The sequence below is a fragment of the Salmo salar genome, chromosome ssa05 (genome assembly GCF_905237065.1).
Source record: "Salmo salar chromosome ssa05, Ssal_v3.1, whole genome shotgun sequence".
NCBI classification, from domain to species: Eukaryota; Metazoa; Chordata; class Actinopteri; order Salmoniformes; family Salmonidae; genus Salmo; species Salmo salar.
In genome coordinates, this window is record NC_059446.1 from 90,714,514 (window position 1) to 90,732,660 (window position 18,147).

The window sequence follows — 18,147 nt, forward strand, 5'->3', positions numbered from 1 at the left end:
ATGTCGGAGTGACATTGAATAAAATACAGTAGAATAGAATACAGTATATACATATGAAATGAGTAAATTATTAACAGTATGTAAACAGTATTAAAGCGACTAGTGTTCCATTATTTAAAGTGGAAAGTGATTCCATGTCTATGTATATAGGGCAGCAGCCTCTAAGGTGCAGGGTTGTGTAACTGGGTGGTAGCCGACTAGTGATGGATATTTAACAGTCTGATGGCCTTGAGATAGAAGCTGTTTTTCAGTCTCTCTGTCCCAGCTTTGATGCACCTGTACTGACCTCGCCTTCAGGATGATAGCGGGGTGAACAGGCAGTGGCTCGGGTGGTTATGTCCTTGATGATCTTTTTTGCCTTCCTATAACATCGGCTGCTGTAGGTGTCATGGAGGGCAGGTAGTTTGCCTCCGGTGATGCGTTGTGCAGACCTCACTACCCTCTGAAGAGCCTTAGTTGTTGGCAGAGCAGTTGCCGTACCAGGCGGTGATACAGCCCGACAGGATGCTCTTGATTGTGCATCTGTAGAAGTTTGTGAGTGTTTTTGGTGACAAGCCAAATTTCTTCAGCCTCCTGAGGTTGAAGAGGCGCTGCTGCACCTTCTTCACCACGCTGTCTGTGTGGGTGGACCATTTCAGATCGTTAGCGATGTGTACGCCGAGGAACTTGAAGCTTTCCAACTTCTCCACTGCAGTCCCGTTGATGTGGATAGGGGGCTGCTCCCTCTGCTGTTTCCTGAAGTCCACGATCAGCTCCTTTGTTTTGTTGACGTTGAGTGAGAGGTTATTTTCCTGACACCACACTCCGAGGCCCCTCACCTCCTCCCTGTAGGCCGTCTCGTCATTGTTGGTAATCAAGCCTACCACTGTAGTGTCGTCTGCAAACTTGATGATTGAGTTGGAGGTGTGCGTGGCCATGCAGTCGTGTGTGAACAGGGAGTACAGGAGGGGGCTGAGCACGCACAGATCTATTGGGGCGGTAAGCAAATTGAAGTGGGTCTAGGGTGTCAGGTAAGGTGGAGGTGATATGATCCTTGACTAGTCTCTCAAAGCACTTCATGGTGACAGAAGTGAGTGCTGCGGGGCGATAGTCATTTAGTTCAGTTATCTTTGCCTTCTTAGGTACAGGAACAATGGTGGACATCTTGAAGCAAGTGTGGATAACAGACTGGGATAGGGATTAATTGAATATGTCTGTAAACACACCAGCCAGCTGGTATGCACATGCTCTGAGGACGCGGCTAGGGATGCTGTCTGGGCGGGCAGCCTTGTGAGGGTTAACACGTTTAAATGTCTTTCTCACATCGGCCATGGAGAAGGTGAGCCCACAGTCCTTGGTAGCGGGCTGCGTCGGTGGCACTGTGTTAAACTGAAAGCGGGGGAAGAAGGTGTTCAGCTTGTCTGGAAGCAAGACGTTAGTGTCCACGACATGGCTGGTTTTCCCTTTGTAGGCCGTGTTGTCTGTAGACCCTGCCACATACATCTCGTGTCTGAGCAGTTGAATTGCGACTCCACTTTGTCTCTGTACTGACGTTTTGCCTGTTTGATTGCCTTACGGAAGTAATAACTACATTGTTTGTATTCGACCATATTCCCAGTCACCTTGGCATGGTTAAATGCCGTGGTTCGTGCTTTCAGTTTTGCACAAATGCTGCCATCTATCCTTGGTTTCTGAACTGTACACTGAACGGTATACTGACTATACCGAACTGTATACTGAATACTGACTAAACTGAATACTGTATACTGACTATACTAAACTGGAGGAATTGGCTTTGGAGGTGACTAGTGATATATACCTGCTGGAGCGCGTGCTACGAGTGGGTGCTGCTATGGTGATCAGTGAGCTGAGATAAGGCGGGGCTTTACCCAGCAGAGACTTGTAGATAAGTGGGTTTGTAGCCAGTGGGTTTGGCGAAGAGTATGAAGCGAGGGCCAACCAACGAGAGCGTACAGGTCGCAGTGGTGGGTAGTGTATGGGGCTTTGGTGACAAAACGGATGGCACTGTGATAGACTGCATCCAATTTGTTGAGTAGAGTGTTGGAGGCTATTTTATAGATGACATCGCCGAAGTCGAGGATCGGTAGGATGGTCAGTTTTACGAGGGTATGTTTGGCAGCATGAGTGAAGGATGCTTTGTTGCGAAATAGGAAGCCAATTCTAGATTTAATTTTGGATTGGAGATGCTTAATGTGAGTCTGGAAGGAGAGTATACAGTCTAACCAGACACCTAGGTATTTGTAGTTGTCCACATATTCTAAGTCAGAACCGTCCAGAGTAGTGATGCTGGACGGGCGAGCAGGTGCGGGCAGTGATTGATTGAATGGCATGCATTTAATTTTACTTGCATTTAAGAGCAGTTGGAGGCCACGGAAGGAGAGTTGTATGGCATTGAAGCTTGTCTGGAGGTTAGTTAACACAGTACCCAAAGAGGGGCCAGAGGTATACAGAATGGTGTCGTCTGCGTAGAGGTGGATCAGAGAATCACCAGTAGCAAGATGTATCATTGATGTATACAGAGAAGAGAGTCGGCCCGAGAATTGAACCCTGTGGCACCCTCATAGAGACTGCCAGAGGTCCGGACAACAGGCCCTCTGATTTGACACACTGAACTCTGTCTGAGAAGTAGTTGGTAAACCAGGCGAGGCAATCATTTGAGAAACGAAGGCTATCGAGTATGCCAATAAGAATGTGGTGATTGACAGAGTCGAAAGCCTTGGCCAGGTCGATGAATACGGCTGCACAGTAATGTCTCTTATCGATGGCGGTTATGATGTCGTTTAGGACCTTGAGCGTGGCTGAGGTGCACCCATGACCAGCTCTGAAACCAGATTGCATAGTGGAGAAGGTACGGTGGGATTCGAAATGGTCGGTAATCTGTTTGTTGACTTGGCTTTCGAAGACCTTAGAAAGACAGGGTAGGATAGATATAGGTCTGTAGCAGTTTGGGTCTAGAGTGTCACCCCCTTTGAAGAGGGGGATGACTGCGGCAGCTTTCCAATCTTTGGGAATCTCAGACGATACAAAAGAGAGAACAGGCTAGTAATAGGGGTTGCAACAATTTCGGCAGATCATTTTAGAAAGAGAGGGTCCAGATTGTCTACCCCGGCTGATTTGTAGGGGTCCAGATTTTGCAGCTCTTTCAGAACATCAGCTATCTGGATTTGGGTGAAGGAGAAATGGTGGGGGCTTTGGCGGGTTGCTGTGGAGGGTGCCGGGCAGTTGACCGGGGTAGGGGTAGCCAGGTGGAAAGCAGTAGAGAAATGCTTATTGAAATTCTCAATTATAGTAGGCTTATCGGTGGTGACAGAGTTTCCTATCCTCAGAGCAGTGGGCAGCTGGGAGGCGGTGCTCTTATTCTCCATGGACTTTACAGTGTCCCAGAACTTTTTGGAGTTTGTACTACAGGATGCAAATTTCTGTTTGAAAAAGATAGTCTTAGCTTTCCTAACTGCCTGTGTATATTTCTTCCTAACTTCCCTGAAAAGTTGCATATCACGGGGGCTATTCCATGCTAATGCAGAACACCACAGGATGTTTTTGTGCTGGTCAAGGGCAGACAGGTCTGGAGTGAACCAAGGACTATATCTATTCCTAGTTCTACATTTTTTGAATGGGGCATGCTTATTTAAGATGGTGAGGAAGGCACTTTTAAAGAATAACCAGGCATCCTCTACTGACGGGATGAGGTCAATGTCATTCCAGGATACCCCGGCCAGGTCGATTAGAAAGGCCTGCTCGCAGAAGTGTTTGAGGGAGCGTTTGACAGTGATGAGGGGTGGTCGTTTGATCGCAGACCCATTACGGATGCAGGCAATGAGGCAGTGATCGCTGAGATCTTGATTGAAAACAGCAGAGGTGTATTTGGAGAGCGAGTTAGTTAGGATGATATCTATGAGGGTGCCCGTGTTTACGGATTTGGGGTTGTACCTGGTAGGTTCATTGATAATTTGTGTGAGATTGAGGGCATCAAGCTTAGATTGTAGGATGGCCGGGGTGTTAAAAATGTCCCAGTTTAGGTCACCCAGTTGCACGAGCTCAGAAGATAGATGGGGGGCAATCAATTCACATATGGTGTCGAGGGCACAGCTGGGGGCAGAGGGTGGTATATAGCAAGCGGCAACAGTGAGAGACTTGTTTCTGGAAAGGTGAATTTTTAGAAGTAGAAGCTCGAATTGTTTGGGTACAGACCTGGAAAGTAAGATAGAACTCTACAGGCTCTCTCTGCAGTAGATTGCAACACCGCCCCCTTTGGCAGTTCTATCTTGGCGGAAAGTTAGGGATGGAGATTTCAGGGTTTTTGTTGGTTTTCCTAAGCCAGTATTCAGACACGGCTAATGAACTGTGTTGTGAATACTGACTATACTGATCTGTATACTGAATATACTAAACTGAATACTGACTATACTGAACTGTTGTCACGCCCTGACCTGAGAGAGTCGTTTTTCTCTGTTTGGTTAGGTCAGGGTGTGACATGGGGTGGGCATTCTATGTGTTGTATGTCTATGTTGGATTTCTTTGTTTTGGGCCGAGTATGGTTCCTAGGAATCATACTTAGGCAGCCTTTTCCCCACCTGTGTTTGTGGGTTATTATTATTTCCGTGTGTGTACGCCACAGCTGCGTTACGTTTCTTGCTGTTTACCTGTTTATTGTTTTGGTTCGGTTTTCTTCAAATAAAGATGTGGAATTACCGGCACGCTGCGCCTTGGCTCATATATGACAGGGAATTTGAAGATCGAGAACGTGACAACTGTATACTGAATACTGACTATACTGAACTGAATACTGAATATACCGAATTGTATACTGACTATACTGAACTGTACCGAGCTGTATACTGAATACTGACTATACAGAACTGTATACTGACTATACAGTGAATACTGACTATACTGAACTGTATACTGAATACTGACTATACCGAACTGTATAATGACTATGCTGAACTGTATACTGACTATACAGTGAATACTGACTATACTGAACTGTATACTGACTATACAGTGAATACTGACTATACTGAACTGTATACTGAATACTGACTATGCTGAACTGTATACTGACAATACAGTGAATACTGACTATACAGAACTGTATACTGAATACTGACTATACTGAACTGTATACTGAATACTGACTATACACTGAATACTGAACTGTATACTGACTATACTGAACTGTATACTGAAAACTGACTATATTGAACTGTATACGGAATACTGACTATATTGAACTGTATACTGAATACTGACTGTACTGAACTGTATACTGACTATACTGAACTTTATACTGACTATACTGAACTGTATACTGAACTGAATAGTGACTATACTGAACTGTATACTGACTATACAGTGAATACTGACTATACCGAACTGTATACTGAATAATGACTATACTGAACTGAATACTGACTATACTGAACTGTATACTGACTATACTGAACTGTATACTGAATACTGAACTGTATACTGACTATACTGAACTGTATACTGACTATACCGAACTGTATACTGAATATACACTGAATACTGAACTGTATACTGAACTGTATACTGACTATACTAAACTGTATACTGACTATACCGAACTGTATACTGAATACTGACTATACACTGAATACTGAACTGTATACTGAACTGTATACTGAATACTGACTATACTAAACTGAATACTGACTATACTAAACTGAATACTGACTATACCGAAATGTATACTGAATACTGACTATACACTGAATACTGAACTGGATACTGAACTGTATACTGACTATACTGAACTGTATACTGAATACTGACTATACTAAACGGAATACTGACTATACTAAACTGAATACTGACTATACTAAACTGAATACTGACTATACCGAAATGTATACTGAATACTGAACTGTATACTGAATACTGACTATACTGAATGGTATACTATTGTAAAGTGGTTGTTCCACTGGATATTATAGGTGAATGCACCAATTTGTAAGTCGCTCTGGATAAGAGCGTCTGCTAAATGACTAAAATGTAAATCTAAAATGTAATACTGAATACACTGAACGGTATACTGAACACTGACTATACTGAACGGTATACTGACTATACTGAATACTGACTATACTGAACGGTATACTGACTATACTGAACTGTACACTGTATACTGAACTAAAATATAAATGCAACATGTAAAGTGTTGGTCCCATGTTTCATGAGCTGAAATAAAAGATCCCAGAAATGTTCCACACTCACAAAAAGCTTTTCTCTCAAATTTTGGCCACAAAATTGTTTACATCCCTGTTAGTGAGCATTTCTCCTTTGCCAATATAATCCATCCACCGCATATCAAGAAGCTGATTAAATAGCATGATCATTACACAGGTGCACCTTGTGCTGGGGACACTAAAAGGCCACTCTAAAATATACAGTTTAGTCCCACAACACAATGCCACAGATGTCTCATCTTTTGAGGGAGCGTGCAATTGGCATGCTGACTGCAGGAATGTCCACGAGAGCTGTTGCCAGAGAACTGCACGTTCATTTCTCTACCATAAGCCGATTCCAACGTCGTTTTAGAGAATTTGTCAGTAAGTCCAACCGGCCTCACAACCACAGACTGTAACCAGGCCAGCCCAGGACCTCCACATCCGGCTTCTTCACCTCCGTGATGGTCTGAGACCAGCCACCCAGACAGCTGATGAAACTGAGGAGTATTTCTGTCTGGAATAAAGACCTTTTGTGGAGAAAAACTCATTCTGATTGGCTGGGCCTCACTCCCCAGTGGGTGGGCCTGGCTGCCAAGTGGGTGGGTCTATGCCCTATGCCCTGCACAGGAAGGGTGTCAAGGCCCTGTCCAAAAATAGGGAATAGGGTGTCAAGGCCCTGTCCAAAATAGGGAATAGGGTGTCAAGGCCCTGTCCAAAATAGGGAATAGGGTGTCAAGGCCCTGTCCAAAATAGGGAATCAAGGCCCTGTCCAAAAGTAGTGCACTACATATGAAACAGGGTACCAAAGCTCTGACTACTGCAGTGCAACGTAGTGCACTACAGTTGATAAGGATTTAAAGGTACTGAAGCTCTGGCCAAAAGAAGTGGACTATGTAGGGAATAATGTACCATTTAGAACCCATCCTCATACCTTATCATAGAGGTTTCCAGAGTTCCTCTAGTCATTCCTCATACCTTATCATAGAGGTTTCCAGAGTTCCTCTTGTCGTCCTCATCACTACTGTCCTCTATGGGAGGGCTCTCCCTCTTCATGTCGTCCCCTAGGTAGTGTTCAAACACGCTGGAGAAGGCTATAGCTGACAGCATACACACTACGGGGGTCAGGGTCAGCATCAGACGGACCATCACTCCAGCAAAGTAGACAGCACTGATGGCATACAGGGCCACTAGGGGGAGAGAGAGAGAGCAGGGTTATAGTTTAACACAGTGGGTTAAGGTTTAATACACTGGGTTATAGTTTAATACACTGGGTTAGGGTTTAATACACTGGGTTATAGTTTAACACCCTCGGTTATAGTTTAACACACTGGGTTATGGTTTAACACACTGGGTTAGGGTTTAACACACTGGGTTAGGGTTTAATACACTGGGTTAGGGTTTAATACACTGGGTTAGGGTTTAATACACTGGGTTAGGGTTTAATACACTGGGTTAGGGTTTAATACACTGGGTTAAGGTTTAATACACTGGGTTAGGGTTTAACACACTGGGTTATAGTTTAATACACTGGGTTAGGGTTTAATACACTGGGTTATAGTTTAACACACTGGGTTATAGTTTAACACACTGGGTTATAGTTTAACACACTGGTTATAGTTTAACACACTGGGTTAGGGTTTAATACACTGGGTTAGGGTTTAATACACTGGGTTAGGGTTTAATACACTGGGTTAAGGTTTAATACACTAGGTTAAGGTTTAATACACTGGGTTAAGGTTTAATACACTGGGTTAGCGTTTAATACACTGGGTTAGGGTTTAATACACTGGGTTAGGGTTTAATACACTGGGTCAGGGTTTAACACACTGGGTTATAGTTTAATACACTGGGTTATAGTTTAATACACTGGGTCAGGGTTTAACACACTGGGTCAGGGTTTAATACACTGGGTTAGGGTTTAATACACCGGGTCAGGGTTTAACACACCGGGTTAGGGTTTAACACACCGGGTTAGGGTTTAACACACCGGGTTAGGGTTTAATACACTGGGTTATAGTTTAATACACTGGGTTAAAGTTTAATACACTGGGTTATAGTTTAATACACTGGGTTATAGTTTAATACACTGGGTTAAGGTTTAATACACTGGGTTATAGTTTAATACACTGGGTTAAGGTTTAATACACTGGGTTATAGTTTAATACACTGGGTTGGGGTTTAATATGCTGGGTTAAGGTTTAACATATTGGATTAGGGTTTAATACACTGGGTTATAGTTTAATACACTGGGTTAGGGTTTAATACACCGGGTTAAGGTTTAACACACCGAGTTCAGGTTTAACACACCGAGTTCAGGTTTAACACACCGAGTTCAGGTTTAACACACTGGGTTAAGGTTTAACATATTGGATTAGGGTTTAATACACTGGGTTATAGTTTAATACACTGGGTTAAGGTTTAACATATTGAGTTCAGGTTTAACACACGGTGCTAAGGTTTAACACTCTACTCTCTCTGAGACGTAGACTGCACTGATAGCATCCAGAACCACTAGGAACAGCAGGGTTAACACAGAGATCCTATTAAAGAACCACTAGGAACAGCAGGGTTAACACAGAGATCCTATTAAAGAACCACTAGGAACAGCAGGGTTAACACAGAGATCCTATTAAAGAACCACTAGGAACAGCAGGGTTAACACAGAGATCCTATTAAAGAACCACTAGGAACAGCAGGGTTAACACAGAGATCCTATTAAAGAACCACTAGGAACAGCAGGGTTAACACAGAGATCCTATTAAAGAACCACTAGGAACAGCAGGGTTAACACAGAGATCCTATTAAAGAACCACTAGGAACAGCAGGGTTAACACAGAGATCCTATTAAAGAACCACTAGGAAAAGCAGGGTTAACACAGAGATTCTATTAAAGAACCACTAGGAACAGCAGGGTTAACACAGAGATCCTATTAAAGAACCACTAGGAACAGCAGGGTTAACACAGAGATCCTATTAAAGAACCACTAGGAAAAGCAGGGTTAACACAGAGATTCTATTAAAGAACCACTAGGAACAGCAGGGTTAACACAGAGATCCTATTAAAGAACCCCTAGGAACAGCAGGGTTAACACAGAGATCCTATTAAATAACCACTAGGAACAGCAGGGTTAACACAGAGATTCTATTAAAGAAGCCCTAGGAACAGCAGGGTTAACACAGAGATCCTATTAAAGAACCACTAGGAACAGCAGGGTTAACACAGAGATCCTATTAAAGAACCACTAGGAACAGCAGGGTTAACACAGAGATCCTATTAAAGAACCACTAGGAACAGCAGGGTTAAACACAGAGATCCTATTAAAGAACCCCTAGGAACAGCAGGGTTAACACAGAGATCCTATTAAAGAACCACTAGGAACAGCAGGGTTAACACAGAGATCCTATTAAATAACCACTAGGAACAGCAGGGTTAACACAGAGATCCTATTAAAGAACCACTAGGAACAGCAGGGTTAACACAGAGATCCTATTAAAGAACCACTAGGAACAGCAGGGTTAACACAGAGATCCTATTAAAGAACCACTAGGAACAGCAGGGTTAACACAGAGATCCTATTAAAGAACCACTAGGAACAGCTGGGTTAACACAGAGATCCTATTAAAGAACCACTAGGAACAGCAGGGTTAACACAGAGATCCTATTAAAGAACCACTAGGAACAGCAGGGTTAACACAGAGATCCTATTAAAGAACCACTAGGAACAGCAGGGTTAACACAGAGATCCTATTAAAGAACCACTAGGAACAGCTGGGTTAACACAGAGATCCTATTAAAGAACCACTAGGAACAGCAGGGTTAAACACAGAGATCCTATTAAAGAACCCCTAGGCACAGCAGGGTTAACACAGAGATCCTATTAAAGAACCACTAGGAACAGCAGGGTTAACACAGAGATCCTATTAAAGAACCACTAGGAACAGCAGGGTTAACACAGAGATCCTATTAAAGAACCACTAGGAACAGCAGGGTTAACACAGAGATCCTATTAAAGAACCACTAGGAACAGCAGGGTTAACACAGAGATCCTATTAAAGAACCACTAGGAACAGCAGGGTTAACACAGAGATCCTATTAAAGAACCACTAGGAACAGCAGGGTTAACACAGAGATCCTATTAAAGAACCACTAGGAACAGCAGGGTTAACACAGAGATCCTATTAAAGAACCACTAGGAACAGCAGGGTTAAACACAGAGATCCTATTAAAGAACCACTAGGAACAGCAGGGTTAACACAGAGATCCTATTAAAGAACCACTAGGAACAGCAGGGTTAACACAGAGATCCTATTAAAGAACCACTAGGAACAGCAGGGTTAACACAGAGATCCTATTAAAGAACCACTAGGAACAGCAGGGTTAACACAGAGATCCTATTAAAGAACCACTAGGAACAGCAGGGTTAACACAGAGATCCTATTAAAGAACCACTAGGAACAGCAGGGTTAACACAGAGATCCTATTAAAGAACCACTAGGAACAGCTGGGTTAACACAGAGATCCTATTAAAGAACCACTAGGAACAGCAGGGTTAACACAGAGATCCTATTAAAGAACCACTAGGAACAGCAGGGTTAACACAGAGATCCTATTAAAGAACCACTAGGAACAGCAGGGTTAACACAGAGATCCTATTAAAGAACCACTAGGAACAGCAGGGTTAAACACAGAGATCCAGAATGGTTTCTAACTACATCCTGTTTTTCCTGTATCGTAGGGGAACCCATGTATCTAGACACGTATCAAATCACCTTGAAAGGGAAAGATGCACATCCCTAGAGAGTAGACTGTACAGCCCTGTGTGTGTGTGTGTGTGTGTGTGTGTTGACTTGAATGGTAATGATTGCTGTAGTCATTCTATTTCTATGGTCACACACACACCTGCATAAAGAAACACACCTGCACACACACACACGCCATGCCATCTAACTGTAGACGTGCTCGTGTGTGTGTGTGTGTGTGTGTGTGTGTGTGTGTGTGTGTGTGTGTGTGTGTGTGTGTGTGTGTGTGTGTGTGTGTGTGTGTGTCGGCTGCCATGCCATCTTACCGAAGACTCTCTCATCGTTGATGTTCTTGATGCAGAACCAGAGTCCAGCAGGAAAGGTACAGACCAGGATGTGGAGGTCGAAGAAGAACGAGACCCAGGTGGTGGGCTGGTGCTCCGACACAGAAGCTATGATGGGGATGTGGATCTTAGCATACCTGGAGAGAGGAGAGAGGGAGAGGAGGGAGAAGAGAGAGGGAGAGGAGGGAGAAGAGAGGAGAGGAGGGAGAAGAGAGAGGGAGAAGAGAGAGGGAGAGGAGGGAGAAGAGAGAGGGAGAGGAGGGAGAAGAGAGAGGGAGAGGAGGGAGAAGAGAGAGAGAAGAGAGAGGGGGTGTGAGGGAGGGAGGGAGGGAGGGAGGGAGGGTTGAGGGAGGGAGGGAGAGAGAAGAGAGAGGGAGGGAGGGAGGGAGGGAGGGAGGGAGGGAGGGAGGGAGGGAGGGAGAGAGAAGAGAGAGGGAGGGAGGGAGGGAGGGAGGGAGGGAGGGAGGGAGGGAGGGAGGGAGGGAGGGAGGGAGAGATTTATAGGATTTATCTGAAGTGTCTGTGGAAGGTTGTGGCTACAGTAAGTGAGTGGACATTGACAGAAAGAGGAACACAGTGTATAGTTGGTAAAGGTGATCCACAGGGAGTAAAACAGGACACACGTTGACACGACCCACACTGCACTGCAGCAGAACAGCACACTTTCTCTGAGACAAATAGACAGCTGATTCGGCACTCTGACAGCCTTCTCGCTCTACGACAGAGGCCGGGGTGTGTGTGTGTGTGTGTGTGTGTGTGTGTGTGTGTGTATGTGTGTGTGTGTGTGTGTGTGTACTGTTTAGTGCACTTACCCTGTATCCCACAGTGAATAGAATCGACCACTCCAAGGAGCGATGTGTCCTAAAACACAATGAACATTATTAAGTACAGCACAGTTATGATCAAGTAAACAATCACACACACGTTAGGTTTTGGGGACCAACAATTGATTCCCATTCAAAATCCTATTTTCTCTAACTCCTAAACTCCTGACCTCCTGACTTCCTGACTCCTAAACTCCTGACTCCTAAACTCCTGACTCCTAAAATCCTAAACTCCTAGACTCCTGACCTCCTGACCTCCTAAACTCCTGACCTCCTAAACTCCTGACCTCCTAAACTCCTAGACTCCTAGACTCCTAAACTCCTGACCTCCTAAACTCCTGACCTCCTAAACTCCTGACCTCCTAAACTCCTAAACTCCTAAACTCCTGACTCCTAAACTCCTGACTCCCTAAACTCCTGACTCCTAAACTCCTGACTCCTAAACTCCTGACTCCTGACTCCTAAACTCCTGACCTCCTGACTCCTAAACTCCTGACTCCTAAACTCCTAAACTCCTGACCTCCTAAACTCCTGACCTCCTAAACTCCTGACCTCCTAAACTCCTGACCTCCTAAACTCCTGACCTCATAGACTCCTGACCTCCTAAACCCCTGACCTTCTAAACTCCTGACCTCCTAAACTCCTGACCTCCTAAACTCCTGACTCCTAAACTCCTAAACTCATGACCTCCTGACCTCCTAGACTCCTGACCTCCTGACTCCTGACCTCCTGACTCCTAAACTCCTGACTCCTAAACTCCTGACTCCTAAACTCCTGACTCCTAAACTCCTAAAATCCTAAACTCCTAAACTCCTAAAATCCTGACCTCCTAAACTCATGACCTCCTAAACTCATGACCTCCTGACCTCCTAAACTCCTGACCTCCTAAACTCCTGACCTCCTAAACTCCTGACCTCCTAAACTCCTGACCTCCTAAACTCCTGACTCCTAAACTCCTAACCTCCTAAACTCCTGACTCCTAAACTCCTGACTCCTAAACTCCTGACCTCCTAAACTCCTGACCTCCTAAACTCCTGACCTCCTAAACTCCTGACCTCCTAAACTCCTAAACTTCTGACTCCTGACCTCCTAAACTCCTGACCTCCTAAACTCCTGACCTCCTAAACTCCTGACCTCCTAAACTCCTGACCTCCTAAACTCCTGACTCCTAAACTCCTGACTCCTGACCTCCTAAACTCCTGACCTCCTAAACTCCTAACCTCCTAAACTCCTAAACTCCTAAACTCCTAACCTCCTAAACCCTAAACTCCTGACCTTCTGACTCCTAAACTCCTAAACTCCTGACCTCCTAAACTCCTGACCTCCTAAACTCCTGACCTCCTAAACTCCTGACCTCCTGACTCCTAAACTCCTGACTCCTAAACTCCTGACTCCTAACTCCTAAACTCCTGACCTCATGACTCCTAAACTCCTGACCTCCTGACCTCCTAAACTCCTGACCTCCTAAACTCCTGACCTCCTAAACTCCTGACCTCCTAAACTCCTGACCTCCTAAACTCCTGACCTCCTAAACTCCTGACCTCCTAAACTCCTGACCTCCTAAACATTTATACATGTGGTTGTACATCAGCAGGTATTCTCTTGTTCCGTCAGTCACTGACAGTCAGCTAACAAGTTGTAGGTTGAATTACCAGTGGGCTATCTACCTACACCTGTACTAGTCAAGGTTGAATTACCAGTGGGCTATCTACCTACACCTGTACTAGTCAAGGTTGAATTACCTGTGGGCTATCTACCTACACCTGTACTAGTCAAGGTTGAATTACCAGTGGGCTATCTACCTACACCTGTACTAGTCAAGGTTGAATTACCAGTGGGTTACCTACACCTGTACTAGTCAAGGTTGAATTACCAGTGGGTTATCTACACCTGTACTAGTCATGGTTGAATTACCAGTGGGTTATCTACACCTGTACTAGTCAAGGTTGAATTACCATTGGGTTATCTACACCTGTACTAGTCAAGGTTGAATTACCGGTGGGCTATGAATTACCGGTGGGCCCCATTGATTTCGTAAGTCCATCTTAATCAGATAGAGTGACTTACGAAATCAATATTATTAAAAACTGCAAACATTTCTCTCCGCCCCAAGGCAAAATGTCTAGAATTGCAGCAAACTTGCTTAAAAACTTCTTCTCCTCTGTTAAGAGGGGGGCCGCTAAAACGTTTTGCTCGCAAGGGCCCCCAAAAGGTCAGGGGGGCACATGACTGCATGTGTGGGTACAGATGTGGGTACGGATGTGGGTACGGATGTGGGTACGGATGCGGGTATGGATGTGGGTATGGATGTGGGTATAGATGCGGGTATAGATGTGGGTATGGATGTGGGTATGGATGTGGGTACGGATGCGGCCCCTCATGACGAGTTCAGTTTTTTTGTGGAATCCACCCTCATCAAAGTTGCCCATCCCTGGTATTGACCTACAGTGCCTTGCAAACGTCTTCATCCCCCTTGGCGTTTTTTCCTATTCTGTTTCATTACAACCTGTAATTTAACATAATTTTTATTTGAATTTCATGTAATGGACATACACAAAATAGTCCAAATTGGTGAAGTGAAATGAAAAAAAGAACTTGTTTCAAAAAAATTATAAAAATAAAAAACGGAAAAGTGGTATTAACCCTTTGCTATGAAGCCCCTAAATAAGATCTGGTGCAACCAATTACCTTCAGAAGTCACATAATTAGTTAAATAAAGTCCACCTGTGTGCAATCTAAGTGTCACATGATCTGTCACATGATCTCAGTATATATACACCTGTTCTGAAAGGCCCCAGAGTCTGCAACACCACTAAGCAAGGGGCACCACCAAGCAAGCGGCACCATGACGACCAAGGAGCTCTCCAAACAGGTCAGGGACAAAGTTGTGGAGAAGTACAGATGAGGGTTGATTATAAAAAAATATCAGAAACTTTGAACATCCCACAGAGCACCATTAAATCCATTATTAAAAAATAGAAAGAATATGGCAGCACAACAAACCTGCCAAGAGAGGGCCGCCCACCAAAACTCACAGACCAGGCAAGGAGGGCATTAATCAGAGAGGCAACAAAGAGACCAAAGATAACCCTGAAGGAGCTGCAAAGCTCCACAGCGGAGATTGGAGTATCTGTCCATAGGACCACTTTAAGCCGTACACTCCACAGAGCTGGGCTTTACGGAAGAGTGGCCAGAAATAAATAAGCAAACATGTTTGGTGTTCGCCAAAAGGCATGTGGGAGACTCAACCATATGGAAGAAGGTACTCTGGTCAAATGAGACAAAAATTCAGCTTTTTGGCCATCAAGGAAAACGCTATGTCTGGCGCAAACCCAACACCTCTCATCACCCCGAGAACACCATCCCCACAGTGAAGCATGGTGGTGGCAGCATCATGCTGTGGGGATGTTTTTCATCGGCAGGGACTGGGAAACTGGTCAGAATTGAAGGAATGATAGATGACGCTATATACAGGGAAATTCTTGAGGGAAACCTGTTTCAGTCTTCAAGAGATTTGAGACTGGGACGGAGGTTCACCTTCCAGCAGGACAATGACCCTAAGCAATGACCCTTGCTAAAGCAACACTTGAGTGGTTTAAGGGGAAACATTTAAATGTCTTGTAATGGCCTAGTCAAAGCCCAGACCTCAATCCAATTGAGAATCTGTGGTATCACTTAAAGATTGCTGTATACCAGCGGAACCCATCCAACTTGAAGGAGCTGGAGCAGTTTTGCCTTGAAGAATGAGCAAAAATCCCGGTGGCTAGATGTGCCAAGCTTATAGAGACATACCCCAAGAGACTTGCAGCTGTAATTGCTGCAAAAGGTGGCTCTACAAAGTATTGACTTTGGGGGGGTGAATAGTTATGCACGCTCAAGTTTTCCGGGTTTTTTTGTCTTATTTCTTGTTTGTTTCACGATAAAAAATATTTTGCATCTTCAAAGTGGTAGGCATGATGTGTAAATCAAATGATACAACCCCCCCCAAAATCAATTTTAATTCCAGGTTATAAGGCAACAAAATAGGAAAAATGCCAAGGGGGGTGAATACTTTCACAAGCCACTGTACCTGTATACAGTAAGTCAGGTATATAACAGCACTGTGTTGACCTACCTGTATAAGTCAGGTATATAACAGTGAGGAAGACTGCCCCAGCAGCCAGAGAGACCCCCAGGAAGAACAGGGTCTGGAACTCCTGTCTGGTCAGTCTGTCTTTCAGGTACTGGAGGAAGGCATAGGCCTGGAGCAACGCAAACACACCTGGTAGAGAGAGGGGGAGGAGAGAGGAGAGAAAGAGAGAGCGAGGAGAGATTAGAGAGAGCGAGAGAGAGGGGGGAGGAGAGAGAGAGGGGGAGAGAGGAAAGAGGAGAGAGAGAAGGGCGAGGAGAGAGAGAGAGAGAGAGAGAGAGAGAGAGAGAGAGAGAGAGAGAGAGAGAGGGGGAGGAGAGAGAGAGAGGGGGAGAGAGGAAAGAGGAGAGAGAGAAGGGCGAGGAGAGAGAAAGAGAGAGAGGGGGATGAGAGAGAGAGTTTACATTATACCCCTGTACAGGTAGGGAGAGGGAGGGGTGTCAACAAGCATCCATCACAGCAACATGCATCTCTATGCCTATAGAAGGTCTAATACACAGTGAGCTCCAAAAGTATTGGGACAGTAGTGACCCATCTTTTGTTGTTTTGGTTCTGTACTCCAGCACTTTGGATTTAAAATGATACAATGACTAGGAGGTTAAAGTGCAGACTCAGATTTAATAGGATATTTTCATATCGGCTGAACCGTTTAAAAAAAAAAACTTTCTGTACATAGTCCTCCCATTTTACAGGACCAAAAGTATTGGGACAAATTCACATATGTGTATTAAAGTAGTCAAAATTGAACTATTTGGAACCATATTCATAGCACACAATGACTACATCAAGCTTGAGACTTTACACATTTGTTGTATGTATTTTACGGATAATCCTGAATGAATCGTGAGTAATGAGTGACAAAGTTAGATGCTGAAATATCATACCCCCCCCTTCCCAAAAAATGCTAACCTCCCCTGTTAAAACAACCCAAAAAACAGTCCCAATACTTTTGGAGCTCACTGTATCACTGTATGTCTCCCTATATAATCATTACATGGCTATCCATCTATCTAATCACTTGTCTGGAGCTGGGGGTGATAACAGGAAACGTCCAGAGTCAACTCTGTACAAGGGCAGCATCCTGTCCCAGGTGATTGGTCCTTACCTGCTGCAGCCATGTGTTCGCTGGTCCTGATTGGCTGGAAGCCCACAAAGGGGATCTGCATGGAGAGCACCAGACCAACGATGTAGAACGTACTGTAAGCTGTGGAGACAGACAGCATTAACACACGACAGCGTTAACACACGACAGCATTAACACACGACAAACAAACAGAGAAAGACAAAGACAGAGAAAGAGCCAGACTCCATTTCTATCCTGGGGGATGATAGCATCCCTTGTTCTCTTGTCTGGTGGCAGCAGACCCACAGACAGAAACCATTAAGCCTGCAGCCTCACAGACAGAAACCATTAAGCCTGCAGCCTCACAGAGAGAAACCATTAAGCCTGCAGCCTCACAGAGAGAAACCATTAAGCCTGCAGCCTCACAGAGAGAAACCACTACCTTCAAACTCAGTGCCTCATTGCATGACATCATGGGAAAATCAAAAGAAATCAGCCAAGACCTCAGAAAAAAATTGTAGACCTACACAAGTCTGGTTCATCCTTGGGAGCAATTTCCAAATGCCTGAAGGTACCACATTCATCTGTACAAACAATAGTACGCAAGTATAAACACCATGGGACCACGCAGCCGTCATACCGCTCAGGAAGGAGACGCGTTCTGTCTCCTAGAGATGAACGTACTTTGGTGCGAAAAGTGCAAATCAATCCCAGAACAACAGCAAAGGACCTTGTGAAGATGCTGGAGGAAACAGGTATAAAAGTATCTATATCCACAGTAAAACGAGTCCTATATCGACATAACCTGAAAGGCCGCTCAGCAAGAAGAAGCCACTGCTCAAAAACCGCCATA

At 44.5% G+C, this 18,147-nt stretch overlaps 1 protein-coding gene across 3 annotated transcripts in view; it reads right to left on the minus strand.

Moving 5' to 3' along the window:
• LOC106606144 (dolichyl-diphosphooligosaccharide--protein glycosyltransferase subunit STT3B) overlaps positions 1 to 18,147 on the minus strand; it is a 94,949-nt gene that overhangs the window by 14,032 nt on the left and 62,770 nt on the right. For all 3 annotated transcript variants that reach the window (XR_006770039.1, XM_045719365.1, XM_045719366.1), the window contains 5 exons: positions 17,337 to 17,435; positions 16,217 to 16,363; positions 12,091 to 12,139; positions 11,261 to 11,415; positions 7,170 to 7,381 (listed from right to left, as the gene is read on the minus strand). Coding sequence is in view for 2 of the 3 variants with exons in the window: in XM_045719365.1 (XP_045575321.1) it covers positions 7,170 to 7,381; positions 11,261 to 11,415; positions 12,091 to 12,139; positions 16,217 to 16,363; positions 17,337 to 17,435 (662 nt within the window). In the remaining variant the exon portion in view is untranslated. The remainder of the gene's footprint in view (positions 1 to 7,169; positions 7,382 to 11,260; positions 11,416 to 12,090; positions 12,140 to 16,216; positions 16,364 to 17,336; positions 17,436 to 18,147) is intronic.